The sequence below is a fragment of the Oncorhynchus kisutch genome, linkage group LG2 (assembly GCF_002021735.2).
Source record: "Oncorhynchus kisutch isolate 150728-3 linkage group LG2, Okis_V2, whole genome shotgun sequence".
Lineage (NCBI taxonomy): Eukaryota > Metazoa > Chordata > Actinopteri > Salmoniformes > Salmonidae > Oncorhynchus > Oncorhynchus kisutch.
In genome coordinates, this window is record NC_034175.2 from 2301246 (window position 1) to 2320017 (window position 18772).

Genomic DNA, 18772 nt, shown 5'->3' on the forward strand with positions numbered 1-18772 from the left:
GTATGTGTGTGTCACCTGTTTGCAGTCGGAGGCCAGCAGGTTGAGGCTGCTGGTAGAGACCGTCAGGCTGATGGTCATCCCAGCAAACTGCAGGTTACGTTTCCCCAGAATGGACGTCATACAGCGAGACGACGGCTGGAGGGGGAGGGGAGGGACATTCATGTTAAACAGAAGGCCAACAGGGAAAGGAAGATTTCACCAATAAGGAAGATTAAACAGAAGATATTCTAAAGGATAACAACAGAGCATAGTAAACGTACTGTACAATATACAGAGAAGAATGTGTGTGTGTGAAGGCAATAGAAAGGGAGAAGCATGTCTGAGCCGTGTGTGTGTGTGTGTGTATATGGAAGAACAGCTGCAGGCTGCCAGTGAAGCTTGTCTAGTCAAGTCTCCCACAGTCTCACACAGTCCCCCACAGTCTCCCAGGGCCAGACATGATTTAGCCAAACCAGTCTGTTGTGTATATAGCTGTTTTATGTAGTGTTTGGGTGGATGCATTAAGTTTTACAGGAATGCCCCCCCCCCCCCCGAAAGACAGGCTGGGCCCGGCCCAGTTGGAATTGGCTTAGTCACGGAACACACAACTTAGTCACAAGTCTCCCTCATTACAAGGGGCAGTGTGTACATGTGTGAGAGAGACAGTGAGAGAGAAAGAGGGAGACCGAGGTAATTACCTGGAAGTACCACTGACCACAGAGTGGTCAATCCAGCTAAATCCAGATCCAACAACGCCCTGACCACGGCCCTCCACTTAACACATAAATAAATAATACTCTGTGTGTGTGTATTGGTGTACCTTTCTCTTGCGTTGGGCTCCTTTGGCTCCAGGCACTGCCTCACACACCACTGAGATAGCCTCTCTGAAACAACAACATGTGTGAGAATCTCTCTGTAACACACTTGTGCGGATTTCACACTGTGCAGCAGATTAGATGAAATCTGGCAACATGTTACACAGACTTGATCATCCTGACAACCACACTCATCCTCACCATGGATACAAACATCACTATAGAAACCAGAAGGAAACCAGCAGGATTCCAGAACATGCTAATTTAGAGGTTGTGAGGGCGGTAGGCACACACACACAATACTGTTAAACCTAAATAGAACTGGGCAAAAAAGAGAACTGGGGGATATGAACTGGAGATAAATAATGCATTTGTATGTGAAAAGGAGGTAGCTAGTAAGAGTACATTTTGTGATTTGCAATGTTTTGAACCAGAGCCCTATACAACACTTAGCTCTAACTACATGGCTCTGTTTTGAACCAGAGCCCAAAACAACACTTAGCTCTAACTACATGGCTCTGTTTTGAACCAGAGCCCTATACAAAACTTAGCTCTAACTACATGGCTCTGTTTTGAACCAGAGCCCAAAACAACACTTAGCTCTAACTACATGGCTCTGTTTTGAACCAGAGCCCTATACAACACTTAGCTCTAACTACATGGCTCTGTTTTGAACCAGAGCCCTATACAACACTTAGCTCTAACTACATGGCTCTGTTTTGAACCAGAGCCCTATACAACACTTAGCTCTAACTACATGGCTCTGTTTTGAACCAGAGCCCTATACAACACTTAGCTCTAACTACATGGCTCTGTTTTGAACCAGAGCCCTATACAACACTTAGCTCTAACTACATGGCTCTGTTTTGAACCAGAGCCCTATACAACACTTAGCTCTAACTACATGGCTCTGTTTTGAACCAGAGCCCTATACAACACTTAGCTCTAACTACATGGCTCTGTTTTGAACCAGAGCCCTATACAACACTTAGCTCTAACTACATGGCTCTGTTTTGAACCAGAGCCCTATACAACACTTAGCTCTAACTACATGGCTCTGTTTTGAACCAGAGCCCTATACAACACTTAGCTCTAACTACATGGCTCTGTTTTGAACCAGAGCCCTATACAACACTTAGCTCTAACTACATGACAAAATAACACATTGGTTTCCTTACCCTGTAAGCAGTCTAAGGACAATCGATCCCTTGGTTTAGTTTTCCTGGCACTGTTTCCAAATGCTAACGTTTTAGCAATTGTTGCACAAATCCCATTCAAGTCATGGTACCGACATTAGCATTTTCCGCACATCATGTTCAAATCATCTATAAGTGACTTTGTTGAGCTTCACAATCAATTTTAGATACTTCCGGGGGATTTTGATTGTCATAATGTTTCCATAGACTGTTTACAGGGTAACGAAACCAATATGACATTTTGTAATTGGTTGAACTATCCCTTGAACAATTGGAGGTTCTCACCTGGTGACCTGAGTTCTGGTGTTGAAGTCCAGCGCCCTCATAGACTGTAGCACCTCCACACAGCCCATATACTACACAGGAAATAAAGAGGAGACACATATGAACAGGGATGCCACATCCTACACAGCCCATACACTACACAGGAAACAGGAAAGGAACTCATATGAACTTGGATTCCATTTCCTCCAGAACACCCATATTGACCGGAGGGGAAGATGGAAACAGATAGAGACAGATGGAAAGATGGACAGACAAGAGAATAGATCATTTTGAGAGAGCAACAGAAAAATTGACAGATATGGAAAGTTAAAGAAATATGCAAGTACTAGCCTATAGGCCTATATCCTACAAACTGAAAAACAGAGAACAACCAACTCTTACCCGTACTGAGTAGGCGACCCCAGTGGTGCTGACCACATGGTCTGAGTGTAGCCATCCTCTGGTGGGCTTGTTGACGAAGGAACCGTGGCGTGTCCACTCATCTCCCCCCAGCTGCCCCCCCTCCACCCGCGCCCTCCTGGACGCCCCACCCAGCCGGTTCATATCCTGCAGAGGGGGGCGATGGGGGGGAGAGGGGGCTGTTAGACAGGGAGGGGGGTGAGGAGTGGGAGAGCTGGAACTGTTACCCCCTGAAGACCCCATGGGGGCTTGAGCCCGCTGAGGCCTGCTGGAGACCTTGAGGCCTGGGAGTAGAGTAGCAGAGATGCCCAGGCGAAGGGCTCCCATCCTGGGGAAGAAGGAACAGAGCGTGGTGGGGCTGTTCTCGGCCCGGCGGGGGGAGGAAGGGGGGAGGATGGGGGTGAGAGAGGAGGAGGAGAGGGAGGAGGGTAGCCCAGGAGGGGTGAGGGGGGTTGCGGGGGTGGAAGGGGTGAGGGAGAAAGGGTTGGAGTTGGTATCGTCATTCGAACTGAGAGATTCACTCCGGAAGTGAGTGTACTTAGTTTTAGGGACCAGCTCCATCATGGATCTGAGATGTTCAATGTCATTTCAGTGTTTCTCTAACAAGTCCACACACACTGGTGTGATTCAGTCTAAACAACAACGGTGGTTCATTCTCTCCTTCTCTGTGTTATCAGTCGCTCGCTCAAAAACACACTGGTCTTTCTTTCCCTCTAAGTGACCGTTGTCCATCCGTCCGCCCCGTTTTATATCCTCCCGTCATTATCAGGCAGTGCAGCAGACACTGCGCAAGAAACACCATCTACAAGACAGAGGAGAGCAGCAAGAGGAGCGATTGAAGATCAGAGGGTATCACTCTCTAAGAGTCTAACCCAGCACACTGATGGAGTGATACTCAGTTGTTTGGTGTCTACACTATCAGTCTTACAACATTTTATGACTTTCAATCCACAGAAATGAATGCCACTTTCCAATAGACAGAATCAAAAAGGATTTTTGTGATCAAGTATGTAGCACCTGTTCTGAAAAATGCTGTTTGAGCACATCAGCATGTCAACTAACGTAGCATGGCAGTAAAGTCCAGTTGTTCATCTTTGAGCACCATGGAGATTCCACATACAACCTCAGAATGTGATTGTCTATTGACACAGACACTCAGGTGGTATGAGTTACTGCATCAAGGGGCCTACCCTCATGTGCCTGTTAGCATGTGTTGGAGTAGAAAACTACTCTACTGCCTGTAAATGGCACAGAGTGTGTGAGGGGCAGTAGCTCACTAGCCTCTCTTGCCTGACACGGGCCCATAAAAACCCTATCAGCTGCCAATGAGTAGATCAGAAGGGACACACACACACACGGGTTGATACAACAGAGTAAGATTATCTGCAGAGTTTAATATAGCAAAGTTCTGTTAAGACCTGCTGATCTATGGCCAGACACCAATTCTGGCAGGGAAAATCTCTCTATCCCTCCTGCTTTTTATTCCTCTCTCTTTATCCCTCTTTCTCTCCTGTGAGCAGCTTTGTTTTTCAGGTTCCAAGGCTGCTGGAGAATACTCCTAAGTAATTTAACTCTTCCTCCTCTGTACTCTTTCACTCCCTCTTCCTTACACACTCCCTCTCCCTTTTCCTCACTCCCTCTCTCTCTTCCTCCAGATGGTCTCGTGTCCTCTCTGGATGGCCTTGGCTTTCTCCCCCTCTTCCTCTCTCTTCCTCCAGATCACCTCCTGTACAGTCTCTCTCCCTCTCTCTGCGCTTCTCTCTCCCCTCAGCTTGTCCTCTCCTATCCTCTCCTGGAATCCCTCTCTCCTCCTCCACACTGTTTTCTGTGCCTCCCTCAGTAGCCGCTGCACTTCCTCCTTCTCTCGCTCCACCACTTCCTGCCTTCTCTTCCAAATTATTTCTCGCTCCCCCTCCCCCCCTCCCTCGTCTCCTTTCCCGTTCTCCAGACTGTCCTCTTAAACAGTCCCTCTACTTCAAAGATTGTCTGTCTCTCTCCACACTCACTCTGTAACTACAGCCAGAGTCTATACAATGCACATAACCTAGTAACAGACACCACTAGATAAGAAAAAGACTGATAGATAAGAAAGCACCAGATGCTGGGCTTGTCCCTGACTGAAGTTTCTGATATGGCTAAAACTGTAGGTAGAGCTGTTCTAGAACATTGCTGCCCTGGTTAGAGTGGATACGTTCTGGAGCACCATAGCATCAGAAGTGCTAGAGTTGGAGAAGTTGCCTCTTTCTGGTTACAGAAACAGTGACACACACAGTGGTGATGTAACAAGAGAGAATGTAGGTCATTGGCTGATGACACCATTGGTGGGATTGTTTTGATGATAATGAGACCTGAATGGTACTGGAGGCTTGTTAGAGAACTCCCTCACCCAGTCATTACACTTAATTAAACCTCCCTCCCCTCTCTCTCTCTCCTTATCGATTCCACAGAAACAGTCTTGTTTAAACAAGCCAAGCCAATAGTCAGTTACCTGGGAGAAGCATGTGTATTTCTTAACACTGCACAGTACGGTCCAGTACTAACCTAACTAGAAACACTGAGCTAACTACAGTCCGAACAATCTGCATAGTCCATCCAAAGAGAAAACTAAAGATGTCTAACATGAACAGTCTCCAGCCACAAGACACAGCTCACAGGACTGAATAGTGGAGGTTGAACCTGGCATATAACTCCAGGGGCTTGTCAGCTCATAGGACTGAATAGTGGAGGTTGAACCTGGCATATAACTCCAGGGGCTTGTCAGCTCACAGGACTGAATAGTGGAGGTTGAACCTGGAATATAACTCCAGGGGCTTGTCAGCTCACAGGACTGAATAGTGGAGGTTGAACCTGGAATATAACTCCAGGGGCTTGTCAGCTCACAGGACTGAATAGTGGAGGTTGAACCTGGCATATAACTCCAGGGGCTTGTCAGCTCACAGGACTGAATAGTGGAGGTTGAACCTGGAATATAACTCCAGGGGCTTGTCAGCTCACAGGACTGAATAGTGGAGGTTGAACCTGGCATATAACTCCATGGGCTTGTCAGCTCACATATCAATGTTGTTTCCAGCACTTTACACATGTTCTAACCATTACTCTGCCAGGTTTGACCCACTGAGATAAACCTTTGTAACAGATTGACAATTTGGCACCAAGAGTTACACAATGATACCAGAGAAAGTTGACTTTCAACAACAAGCGCTAATGGCTAAAGCCCTGTATGTTTGGAAGCAGAGGGCTACCAGCTAGCAACAGACAGAGGGACGCTCGCTAGATCACACCAGTCTAGCACCAGAGGGTCTGTCTACAGAGCCTTCCACAGCACTCGCTAGCTAACGTCTCCTCCCAGACAGAGAGCACTAGAACACATCAGGATACAGACTGGGATTAGCTATGAAGTGCTATGTAGGGGCTATTAAGGTCTTACGACAGCCTACGGCAGGCTCTTAGCACAGCCTAACTGTCTTCGCATAATTACAAAAGTGTTCCATTATAGTCTATGCTCTAAATGTCTCTTTGTCCTAGTGCTGTAGCACTACCAGTGGAAGGTCAATTAGTGGCTGTAGACAACGTGTCCCGTGTGGCTCACCTGGTGGAGCATTAGGCTTGCAATGCCAGGGTTGTGGGTTCGATTCCTACAGGGGACCAGTAAGAACAAGTATGCACTCACAACTCTAACTCGCTCTGGAAAAGAGTGTCTACTAAATGACTAAAATATAAATGTCAACACAGATGAACGTATAGAGTTGCTAGCGTTTCACAATTGAACGCAATGCAACGCTAGCAACAGACAGAACCAGTCGCTAACAGTGACGAGATGTCACAAACATAGGTTAACACTAGTAAATGCTAGTACAGCAGGTTTAACCCTCGCCCTGCCAGATGTTAGTGCACAGAATAAAACACAGTGTAGGTCAGACGAGTGCTGAGTATAGCGTCCTCTACCTGAAGAGATGTCCTGATTCTCCTACACACAGATAGAAAACACACACAAGTAGAGAAAGTCACCACTACACTAACACATAAACAACACAGTTGATGATACCAGTTAAGACTACACAGTTCCACAGCTGTACAAAGTGAATGATATGTCCACATGTAGAATTATCTGATTATAATCCAGATGAGTCATTTCTGACATCGGCTTGGTATACCACCTGTCCCGGTCAGGACGCTAGTTACCAGCAAAGATGGCACGGCAGAAGTTGAAGAGAGAGAACGAGAGATATACCTCATGGCAAACCAGCAAGAACACTGCATCAAATTCAGTCTAGAATTCTAGACAGAGCCTACATTTACATAAATAGGTTCTACACACTAGAGGTTCTACACACTAACACCCCACCAGTAGTCTAGACTGTTTCTCCTTATTATCACCACCCCACCAGTAGTCTGGTCCTGTCTGGACTGTTTCGCCTGGTCGTCACCACCCCACCAGTAGTCTGGTCCTGTCTGGACTGTTTCTCCTGGTTATCACCACCCCACCAGTAGTCTGGTCCTGTCTGGACTGTTTCTCCTGGTTATCACCACCCCACCAGTAGTCTGGTCCTGTCTGGACTGTTTCTCCTGGTTATCACCACCCCACCAGTAGTCTGGTCCTGTCTGGACTGTTTCTCCTGGTCATCACCACCCCACCAGTAGTCTGGTCCTGTCTGGACTGGTTATCCTGGTTATCAGCACCCCACCAGTAGTCTGGTCCTGTCTGGACTGTTTCTTCTGGTCATCACCACCCCACCAGTAGTCTGGTTCTGTCTGGACTGTTTCTCCTGGTTATATCACCACCCCACCAGTAGTCTGGTCCTGTCTGGACTGTTTCTCCTGGTTATCACCACCCCACCAGTAGTCTGGTCCTGTCTGGACTGTTTCTCCGGGTTATCACCACCCTAGACAGAAACGTATAGAAAGAACAGCACCAGTATTTAAAAAAAGAGAAAAAGACTCAAAATAACTTTGCATCTCAGTCTGTCTCCGACTGCAGCGGATGCAAGTTGCCGTGGCAACATACATTAAAAGAGAAGCCTGCTCAGGATCTATATTGAGAAATCCTGACAGCGGCAGAAACATCTCAGACAGCGAGATAACAGACTGCTTCCACAAATCAGAGCCCAGGAGCAGCTAAGCAGAGCTGAGACTGACCCATTACGGTCTTTAACATCTAACTATAGAAACCACAGCCGGTCGGCCAGCCAGAGACTCTTGGAGGGATCAATACCACTCAGGAAATGATCAAAGTTTGGCCCACGTCGCACTGGCCATAAAACCAAATCAATGTTGACATCCCAACCTGGCTGATTCCAGAATCTGGCTAGGACACATGGATTAACACAACATATATTGCTTCAGAGGATGAAATACTTTCATATATGATAGTCAATATTAATATCAATTCAACTAAATCACAAAAGCTAACACTTTAGAAAATAATTGCATAACAACAACCTGAATGTTTTCCTGTACAGTCCTAACTGTTAGGTAAGTAACGACAAAGGTGGTGATTGTATAATAATCTGCAGAGCAGGTTTTTTTCCACCTATAATTGTTTATTTTACTACAAAAAATGTTATTTTTTTGCTTTGAGTTGTGAATAAATTCTTGAGAACTCTTCCTTTGCTTCAAGAGTGAATGAAAAATTTAAAACAATTGTTCCTTATTTTGGGTTAGACAGAGTAGAGGTGATTATCCGTAGCATGGTATTAACAGAGCTCCATATTCACATCAGAACCATATTCATGTTTAAACACCCTCGCTCTCTCCTCTCTTCCACTCGTTTAAATCACTAAGTCATTGCCAGATCTCATATCCTCTCCATCTATCCTCTCCTCAGCTTGTCCTCCTCCTCTCTTCTCCGTCTCAGTTGAATGTGAAACAGCAGAACGGCAGGGCTGAACAACGGCACTCCTTCATTGTCTTCCTCTCCTCCTCTTGCTTCGCTCTCTCATTCCCCTTTGCTTTCCTTCCAGCTCTGTCTGAGGGAGAGACGAGCCCGCTGTCTATCCTCTCCTTCTCCCTCTCTGTCTGTCTGGGTGATGCCGCCTCTCTCTCTCTCTCGCTCATGCGCTGCTGCTGTCTCATCCGCTCACCCCTCCTTCCCTTTCCCTCTCTCGTTCCATTTCTCTCCCTCCTTCCCTTTCCCTCCCTCCTTCCCTTTCCCTCTCCTCCCCCTTTCCCCTCTCCCACTTTGCAGTCTAAATCATTTAACAGTATATGCATGCGTGTGCACTGAGCATTGCTCTCTCCCTTTCTCTCTCACACACACACTAGGGGAAGGACAACGGAATGGATGGAGGAGGGGAAGGAGAGAGGGATGGAGATAGTAGAGCCCACATGGGCTGTTTCCCCTCTAAAAGGCTCCTCCCCCTTATTCCTGTTTGGTAACCTGAGAACCAGAGGGAGAGATGGATTGAATTGAGATGGAGGGAAAGAGAAAAAAGGAAGGAAACAGACAGAGGAAGAGAGGGAGGGGAGAGTCTCTCTCTCTCTCGACAAACCAGACAGACCACAGGCCAGAGATGCACACCCACAGTGTGATGACACCGTTCACCATACAGATCACAGCGGTATACAGAGTGATTGTTGAACACACACCCACAGTGTGATGACACCATTCACCATACAGATCACAGCGGTATAAAGAGTGATTGTTGAACGCACACACACAGTGTGATGACACCGTTCACCATACAGATCACAGCGGTATATTGTTTGTTGTTTGATGAACGCACACCCAGCAACCCCACACCAGGCCCTGCACCAGTGTAACAGTAACACACACACACACACACACACACACACACACACACACACACACACACACACACACACACACACACACACACACACACACACACACACACACACAAACCTCTAAATGGCTTAGATAGACAAATAAACAATGTCCTTTACAGCAGGGAGATACTGACAGTGGGAGGCGCAACCAGCAACCCATATGCCTGTGTGTGTGTCTCTCAAGTTCTTACCACGTATTCCATGGGACAACACTGACTGCCTGTGAGTGTCTGTAACCCTAAAAACACCAAAGTGCACATCAGCACATGGTACACACTAGAGGTTGACCGATTAATCGGAATGGCAGATTAATTAGGGCCGATTTGAAGTTGTCATAACAATCGGAAATCGGTAATTTTGGACACCAATTTAGCCATTTTTTTTGACACCTTTATTTAATCTTTATTTAACTAGGCAAGTCAGTTAACAAATTCTTATTTTCAATGAAGGCCTAGGAACAGTGGGTTAACTGCCTGTTCAGGGGCAGAACGACAGATTTGTACCTTGTCAGCTCAGGGATTCAATCTTGCAACCTTACGGTTAACTAGTCCAACACTCTAACCACCTGCCGCATGAGGAACCCGCCTGTTACGCAAATGCAGTAAGAAGCCAAGGTAAGTTGCTAGCTAGCATTAAACTTAATCAATCATAATCACTAGTTATAACTACACATGGTTGATGATATTACTAGTTTATCTAGCGTGTCCTGCGTAGCATATAATCGATGCAGTGCGCATTCGCGAAAAAGGTCTGCCGTTGCTCCAATGTGTACCTAACCATAAACACCAATGCCTTTCGTAAAATCAATACACAGAAGTATATATTTTTAAACCTGCATATTTAGCTAAAAGAAATCCAGGTTAGCAGGCAATATTAACCAGGTGAAATTGTGTCACTTCTCCTGCGTTCATTGCACGCAGAGTCAGGGTATATGCAACAGTTTGTGCTGCATGGCTCATTCGGAACTAATTTGCCAGAATTCTACGTAATTATGACATAACATTGAAGGTTGTGCAATGTAACAGGAATATTTAGACTCATGGATGCCACCCGTTAGATAAAATACGGAACGGTTCCGTATTTCACTGAAAGAATAAATGTCTTGTTTTCGAGATTATAGTTTCCGGATTCGACCATATTAATGACCAAAGGCTCGCATTTCTGTGTGTTATTATGTTATAATTAAGTCTATGATTTGATAGAGCAGTCTGACTGAGCGATCTTAGACACCAGCAGGCTCATAAGCATTCATTCAAACAGAACTTTCATGCATTTTTCCAGCAGCTCTGCTGTTTATGACTTCAAGCCTATTAACTCCCAAGATTAGGCTCGTGTAACGATGTGATGTGAAATGGCTAGCTAGTTAGCGGGGTTAGCGGGGTACGCGCTAATAGCGTTTCAAACGTCACTCACTCTGAGACTTGGACTAGTTGTTCCCATTGCTCTGCATGGGTAATGCTGCTTCGAGGGTGGCTGTTGTCGTTGTGTTCCTGGTTCGAGCCCAGGTAGGAGCGAGGTGAGGTATGGAAGCTAAGTGCCTATAAGAACATCCAATAGTCAAAGGTATATGAAATACAAATGGTATAGAGAGAAAGAGTCCTATAATAACTACAACCTAAAACTTCTTACCTGGGAATAGTGAAGACTCATGTTAAAAGGAACCACCAGCTTTCATATGTTCTCATGTTCTGAGCAAGGAACTTAAATGTTAGCTTTCTTACATGGCACATATTGCACTTTTACTTCTCCAACACTTTGTTTTTGCATTATTTAAACCAAATTGAACATGTTTCATTATTTATTTGAGGCTAAATTGATTTTATTGATGTATTATATTAAGTTAAAATAAGTGTTCATTCAGTATGGTTGTAATTGTCATTATTACAAATACATTTTAAAAATTGGCAGATTAATCAGCATCGGCTGTTTTTTGCCCTCCAACAATCGGTATCGGCGTTGAAAAATCATAATCGGTCGACCTCTAGTACACACACTCTTAACCAATCACTGAGCGTTGTACATGTAGCGAATCCTAGTTCTCCTAAATGATCCCCTCACAAACACTTGGCTTGGAGCATGCATTGCTCCCAGGATTAGCTGTGGAGAGAGTCATGTGACCTCCTTGTTCAGGTGAGCGCAAAGGTACACACACACACGTTAGGCAAGCTCTTTTTGTATCCCCACATACCAAAGACTGTGTGTGTGTGTTTGTGTGTGTGTGTGTGTGTGTGTATATTGAGCATGTTCAGACACACATTGTGGAATGAAAGGAATTACTTACAGGGACTAGTCAAATAAATCCAGACAACAGCTTTCCTTTCCAAAATCAGGAATATGTGTACACACACGCACAACATATAACCTGTCAGGTGATGTGAATGTGACAGAACAGGTCCAGAAATATTCAGGTTATTGAGCGTATATTAGGGGGTGGTATGGACATTAGATTAGCCAGGCTTTCAGCAGGCCCAACCAGCCGACCAGACCAGTTAACAGTTCTACATGTGAGACAAACAGATAGGGGGAAACAACCTGAAACTCTCGCCCTCTTTTTCGCTCTCCCTTCCTCTCTCCTCATTTTATTCTAACTCTGTCCACTCTCCTTCCTAGACTTTCTGTTTCCCTTTCTCTCTTTTGTCTGCTCTGTCTCTCATTGATGTTCTCTTTTCCTCTCAGGTTCTCCAAGTCTGTCCCTTCCTCTATCCTTCAATACCAAATACTGTAAAACTTCAATTAATATCCCAGGTGTTTATTTGCTTTAATCACTGAACACAGCCGACGCTTATTAGAGACAGGCCTTTATTTAAGCCAGGCGTCTATTTCCTTAACGCACACAGCTCTTGCTCAATAAAATGTTGAAAAGACTACCACACTGTTTGTGACTAGTATAAACATTGTAATAACAAATCCAATCACGATCAGACAAGCAAAGACTAGCCTGCCCATCATACACCCCCGATTTTACGATTCAGCACTATTGTCTCACTCGTTGCACCTCTTGTATCCACCATAGTTGAGTCGACCATGTCAAACCACACTGATGTCTCATCAATGGCTCTCCTTTATCTTTACTGTACTTACTGAAGTTCACTCGTAAACAATTACACTTAGACACAGCATTTATTTGAAACAGGTGTTTATTTGCTGGAATGTGTGCCGCTGCCTGGCTATTAAAAAGGGACAGACAGTCTGAAGGTAAAGTTTGTTTTATTGCCGACTCACATACTTAGCTACTCAAACACACACACATTCCCATTCTGCCTGCCTCCTGTCCTGACCACACCAGGTTCCACTCCTATCAGCTAAAAACAAGAAGAAGTGGCTCCAGTGGGCACGCGGTCACCAACACTGGACAGTTGAGGAGTGGAAACATCCCCTGGAACATAACAGCCAGTTCAGTTTATTGTTGTGGCCTGGTCAGTCCACAGACCTCAACCCAATAGAACATATTTAGGAGGAGATGGAACGGGCTGTTCACAGCATGTATGTACCACTGTCCAATCTGCAGCAACTGCATGAGCCCATGACGCCAACATGGACCAACATCCCTGTGGAACGTTTCCGACACCTTGTAGAATGTCACAAAGAATTCAGGCTGTTCTGGAGGCAAAGGGGGTCTGACCCGGTACTAGATGGGTGTACCTAATAATTGGCTAGTGAGTGTATTAACCTGGGTGTAAAAATGTATATACAGTACCAGTCAAAGGTTTGGACACTCCTACTCATTCTTTTCTGTATTTTTACTATTTTCTAATTTGTAGAATAATGGTGATATTTCATAGTTTTGATGTCTTCACTAAGAGTGTGCAAAGCTGTCATATATATATATAAATCAAAAATTCTCAGGGCAGTCTGTTGGGGAATAATCAGAATTGGTGGGTAACATAGATAAGATGTTTTATTTTCATGATATGCTTATGAGTTATTTCTCATAAGAATGTATTTTGTTGTACTATAGTGGTGGCCATTGGCAGTTATCTGTTCTATGTCAAGACTAAGTTGCATGGGCCGCAGAGAGGGGAGAGGTCAAGGTGTCATCATGTGTAAACATATCTTTTGCTCCACTGTGTCTGTGTGCCAGTCACTCCCTACTTTTCCCATCGGGGAGAGGAGGATGGCAGTGTCTGGAATCATTCTATGCTCCCCGTGAGCTTGTCCAGGATTGGTTGTATTTAGAATTGGTTGTACCTAAATGACAATTTGATATATGCCTGTTGATATGGAGGATTGGTTTATGGTTCTGGGTTTGAGTAAGGAGACAAAGCTGAACGATTTATTTATGTCTATGCTGTCTGACTATGTGTGTTCTTTGCTATTAAAGGATCTCAGTTGCAAAGTAGAGGGGGCTCTCAGAGAATTCATTGATAGACACTGAATTGATCTGAGAGTCACAGGGTTGTGATAGAGCTCATATAATTAAAGATGGACTTTGATAACTAACTCTGACTTGTGTTGTGGTTTGCGCTCATGATTTGGTAAATAGAGGAAATTTCCACGACAAGTCACTGCGAGAATTGACTGAATAACAAGATATCTCCCATCCGTCTCTCTCCATCTCTTCTCCCCATGTCCCTCTCCCTTCTGTGTTGCTGCTTTGATGAATATTAACCAATTCTACAGGGCCCCATAAATGCTGTACACACAAACGCACGCGCACACACCTCACTGTCCAGAACAACAGGCCTTAACAGAGAGCAATACTTTACAACACACAGGACAGATCTGTCCTGTCCAAATCTATACAGACTCGCTCTGACTCATAGCCTACCCTACACAAGTTATGGCCCAAATAAATTGGATAATTCAAGACAACAGCACAAAGACTGAAGAAACTCAGAGTCGTATCACTTTATTCACAAACATACTGATATGGTAGACAGAGAACTCCTTCACCACTGCTCTAACTACAAGCTCAGCCAGCCAGCCAGGGGAACTATTAGTGCACACCATAGGGAACTCTTAGAGTGTAACACTTTACAGAGAAACAATAAGTAATCCCTGGAAACTGTAGCCTCAGGGCCAGAGCAGGATGTGAGACTGAAACAGTTCCCTTTTAACCTCACAAACCTCCCACACAGAGGGCACACCACACAGGCCCAATGCCATGAACCTAGGATGGCAGAAAACAGGATTAGGCACAGAGATGTCATAAAGGAGACCAGGAAGTACGGGAGCTAACCATTCTATTCATTTCATTCACTTCCATTCAGTGGACAGGAGTTCCATTCGCTCCCTGTTCATATGTACTCCTGTTAATAACATCAGACATTAGGAATGTCCCTCTCTAAATGTGCTGATCAAATGTGAATGACAGGAAGCACCAGTATATGACGGGTCTGAGTATGAAGCATGTGCAACCCTGATAAAGCTCCCTGTTTTGTATCATAAAAAAATCTATGAATCTATGAATAGTGGTATCATAATGATTACTTTGGGACTTGATTATTATATATGCCATTTACAGTTATTAAGTGCATCAAGTAAATACTAGTAGGCCTTTAGTTACATTTAAACTATGTGGGAGTGAATCTGTCTGCAGCTCAGCATGTAGTCTTAAGAGTCTATGTGAAGTGAGGAGGCGGCAGACCAGGGCTGCAGGGCAGGAAGTGGAGCTCAGGCATCACCATCTCTCAGCTACGTTGTAAGAGATGGACAACCACACACTGAGACACAGATAACTGCTCCTACAGTGTTTCCACACACACTGAAAACTATTTGGGTCCACAATTAAGTGTTACAGTGAAGGACCCAAATAAGTCAAAGGTCATTCATATGAATGTTCTTAAAACCATGGAAACAAAACCTCTTCTTGATGCAGATAAGCTGCTGCTCACAACAGCTGAAACAGTATCTTGCCAGCTAAAACAGAGCAGTATCTAGCCAGCTGCTTGGCTTTTTTCTCTGGCAGTGAGCTACATGTCAGACATAGCCTCATATTGATATACAAACTGACGCTGAGTGAAATCCAAGACTGTTGCCAATTGCAACTAAGTGCTGGCACACGTCCACACACATGCATGTGTGCACGCGCTCACACACACTTATTTTTGAGTGGAGATACACACACCTGTCTGACAAATCAAAAGGGAGTTAAGGAAAGGTATCACCCAGCCAAGCTTATCACACAGACAGGACTGATTGGTTCTGCTTTTGATTGATAGGGTCTGCATTAGATTGGGCAGACCCGGTTTGATTGAGAGGGTCTGAGGTGGATTGTGAAGCTCTGTCAGACAGGATGTCTTTGATTGACAGATAGATTAATTGATTAGTTGGTAGTGTGTGTGTGTGTACATTTCTATCACTGACATTTCTGTCTCTCAGAGTGTATTATCCCCAGGCCCAGCCTGCAGCAGTCAGTCAAGCCTTCCTCCTCTTCGTCACCATCAGAGAGATAACCCACTGACAGTGAGTTTAAGGAGTGTGGGAGAGTGTGATATGGGAGCTGGGCATATTATGAAGCAGTCTGTTCAGACACATAGGCCTACCTCTATCCACTCCATCCCTGACTCCTGTCTGTCTGGGGTGTCTCCAAACCATCAGAGTGGTATACTATGATTAAACTTAGATTTACTTAGGGTTTTCCAAAGCTAGCCAGCTTTAGTCACATTCCAGCTCAGGCTTCATCCGTACTACAACAGTGGATATTGCTTATATGCCTGCTGCTAACTCTAGCAGGCTTGTAACTGCGCATGCATGTCACACGTGTCTGGTAGAACGCCAAACTTTTCATTGAGACAAGGCTGAAACATCCATCCATGGGCGAGTCAGTGCCACGTCTTAATTTGTGCAAAATGAAAAGAGTTATGCTGCACATTCAGCAGGCTGTGGTGTAAAATAGGCTTGTTGAAGGGCCATCTTTATTTTATTATCGTTAATACCTTCTTTAGTGTGCTTATCAATACACGAGCACCTTTCCCCCACTCCTATCGATATAATAATCGTATTAAGTTATACACATGTTTTACTTGATTTTATTGGTCTTTAACTCATGACACTTCATTCAGGAGTTAACCCTGAGTAAGCCTGCCCAGGTGCCGGTTAGTTCTGGATTTGTTGCCATAGAAATGTACCTGGCTAACTTTGGTCAACTCTGAGTTCAACTCGGGATAACTGGTCGTGGTACCAGTTATCCCGAGTTGAACTCAGAGTTGACCAAAGTTACCTCGCTAACTCCTTAAACCACATACGTAGTATAGGGCTCAGGACCAGGCCAGCTGTCGAACAACAGTAGTCCCATCACAGACTGAGGTGTAGGTAACCATAACAACTGTGTGTGTTTATGTATCTGGCCACACCAATACAGCCCGAATCATAGGCTTATGAAGGGCCCAGCATCACAGCTTGTTGTTGAATGTTCTGTATGTGTCACGCCCTGGCATAGAGTGGATTTTATTCTCTATTTTGGTTAGGCCAGGGTGTGACTAGGGTGGGAATTCTAGTTTCTTTATTTCTATTTCTTTGTTTTTGGCCGAGTGTGGTTCCCAATCAGAGGCAGCCCTCTAACGTTGTCTCTGATTGGGAATCGTACTTAGGTAGCCTTTTCTCCACCTGTGTTTTGTGGGAAGTTGTTTTCTGTATAGTTTATTTGCCTTACAGAACTGTTCGTTTTTCACTTTGTTCGAGTGCTTTGATCAATAAAAGTCATGGACACTTACCACGCTGCGCTTTGGTCCATGCCGTCTGACGAGAGACGAGACAGTATGGCACGTATCCAACTACAGAGTACTGTTTTAGTCAGGGCTTGTTACAGATTATTTAAATTATCATTGTTGTCTGAAACAAATAGTTACACTTCCATGACAATATAGAACCTAGACCTATTGAAACATTAAATCATCTCCATGAGAATGCCACCTTGACAATATGCTAAAGATCTATATTGCACATCACAGAAATGTGAACTTCTGATTAGGTCACTGAAAAAGAACTAGAGCATTTACAGAAAGCCAAAACCAGCCTGTTTAGTCTAAGACTTTAGATTCAGTTTCTCTAAACCTGTGTGGTAACACTGGGATTCATTTAGTAATAGCCTTGCATTAACGTGTTTTTACATAGTAAGAACAATAGCATAGTTTCCATTGCATAGTAGTTATTGTGGAGTTTACATACACGGAATAGTGGTCTGTTCCTGTTCCACGTGTAGAAAAACAAACAAAACTCCATATTGCTATAGTAGTACGTAAACAACACGTCAATACAAACAATGCGGTTACTTTTCTTGTTACGGTATTAGTACTCGTGTAGGTCTATAAAGTGTTACCAGAACAGTTTAAATGACAGAATTGGACAACTTGGACCCAGGCCTACAGAACTGACTATTTCTAGTAGCCTATGCTGCAAACCACTTGATTTTGAAAACACCCAAATGTGACAACACGGCTGTTTGCGACTTCTGTTGAATGGATACAATGTTTAATGTGCGGCCTAGGCTAGTTACTTTGTATCACTAGGCTATATTTCGCAATGTTACAATAACTCGATACATTTTTTCGTAGTACGGCCAAACTGAACTCAGCAGTCTTATTAGACGAGTTTTTTTTTTTAGCAAGACTGTTTCGCCAACATCGAACAGATGGCACAACAAAACGTAATAGCCTAGGTTGCCTACACTCGGCCTATAGCAAATAATATTCATCTGTCAGACAATGTTATTGCTTTAGTATTCGAATGTGCTAAAACGTCTCTCTACCACGTTACAACACGCAGCCCTTAAAATTCAAGCCCAAACCATGCCCAGAGAAGTGTGCTGAACTTTTGTCAGGAGAACTTACCAGCTATCTTCCTCCTTGTCCCTTTTGTGCCTCTTGTTTTCTCCCAGCTGTTGTTGTCCCGTAGGCCTACCTCTAACTAAATTACACAAGTGGCTGAATGCGAAGGTTCAAAACGCCAGCTGTCGTACAGTGTGCATATGAATTTCTTTAGAAAGAGGCCTGAAACTTTTCTTCTTTAGTTTCTCTTCCTTTCCTCCCCCACCGCCCCCTTTCTACCAACACAAAAAAGCCACTTCCGCGAACAAATGGTAATGTCATTTGCCTTGGCCGCTAGTGCCACTCAGTTTGTGTGGTTCTCTGCACCTGGCCTGCGGTTGAACGGCCTTGACAGAAAGGGGTTGCGCAAAACGACAATTTCCCACAATAACAATCCAGCCTACGGTATAACCGAGTAAACTGACATCAAACCCCATACACACAGTCTTTATTGAGTCACACATTATTATTTGCATAGTGCAACTGTAATGCCTACGTTATAGGCTACAACTTTCTTGACCGAGGAGCACGAGAACAAACCAGGATAGCAGATCATAATGTTTAT

At 44.4% G+C, this 18772-nt stretch overlaps 1 protein-coding gene across 5 annotated transcripts in view; it reads right to left on the bottom strand.

Annotated features, from left to right (window-relative positions):
• The window catches only part of LOC109888011 (SHC-transforming protein 1), a 31472-nt gene extending 12927 nt beyond the window's left edge, over positions 1-18545 (bottom strand). The window contains exons 1-5 of one of the 5 annotated variants that reach the window (XM_031837327.1): positions 18232-18545; positions 2657-3476; positions 2276-2346; positions 800-863; positions 16-135 (exon numbers count right to left, since the gene is read on the bottom strand). In XM_031837327.1, coding sequence (XP_031693187.1) covers positions 16-135; positions 800-863; positions 2276-2346; positions 2657-3238 — 837 coding nt within the window. In that variant the 5' untranslated portion in view covers positions 3239-3476; positions 18232-18545. Of the gene's footprint in view, positions 1-15; positions 136-799; positions 864-2275; positions 2347-2656; positions 8790-18231 lie in introns of those variants that run through there. The other 4 variants (XM_031837317.1, XM_031837333.1, XM_031837336.1 and 1 more) reach the window with 4 other exon arrangements.
• Positions 18546-18772: the final 227 nt, after the last annotated feature.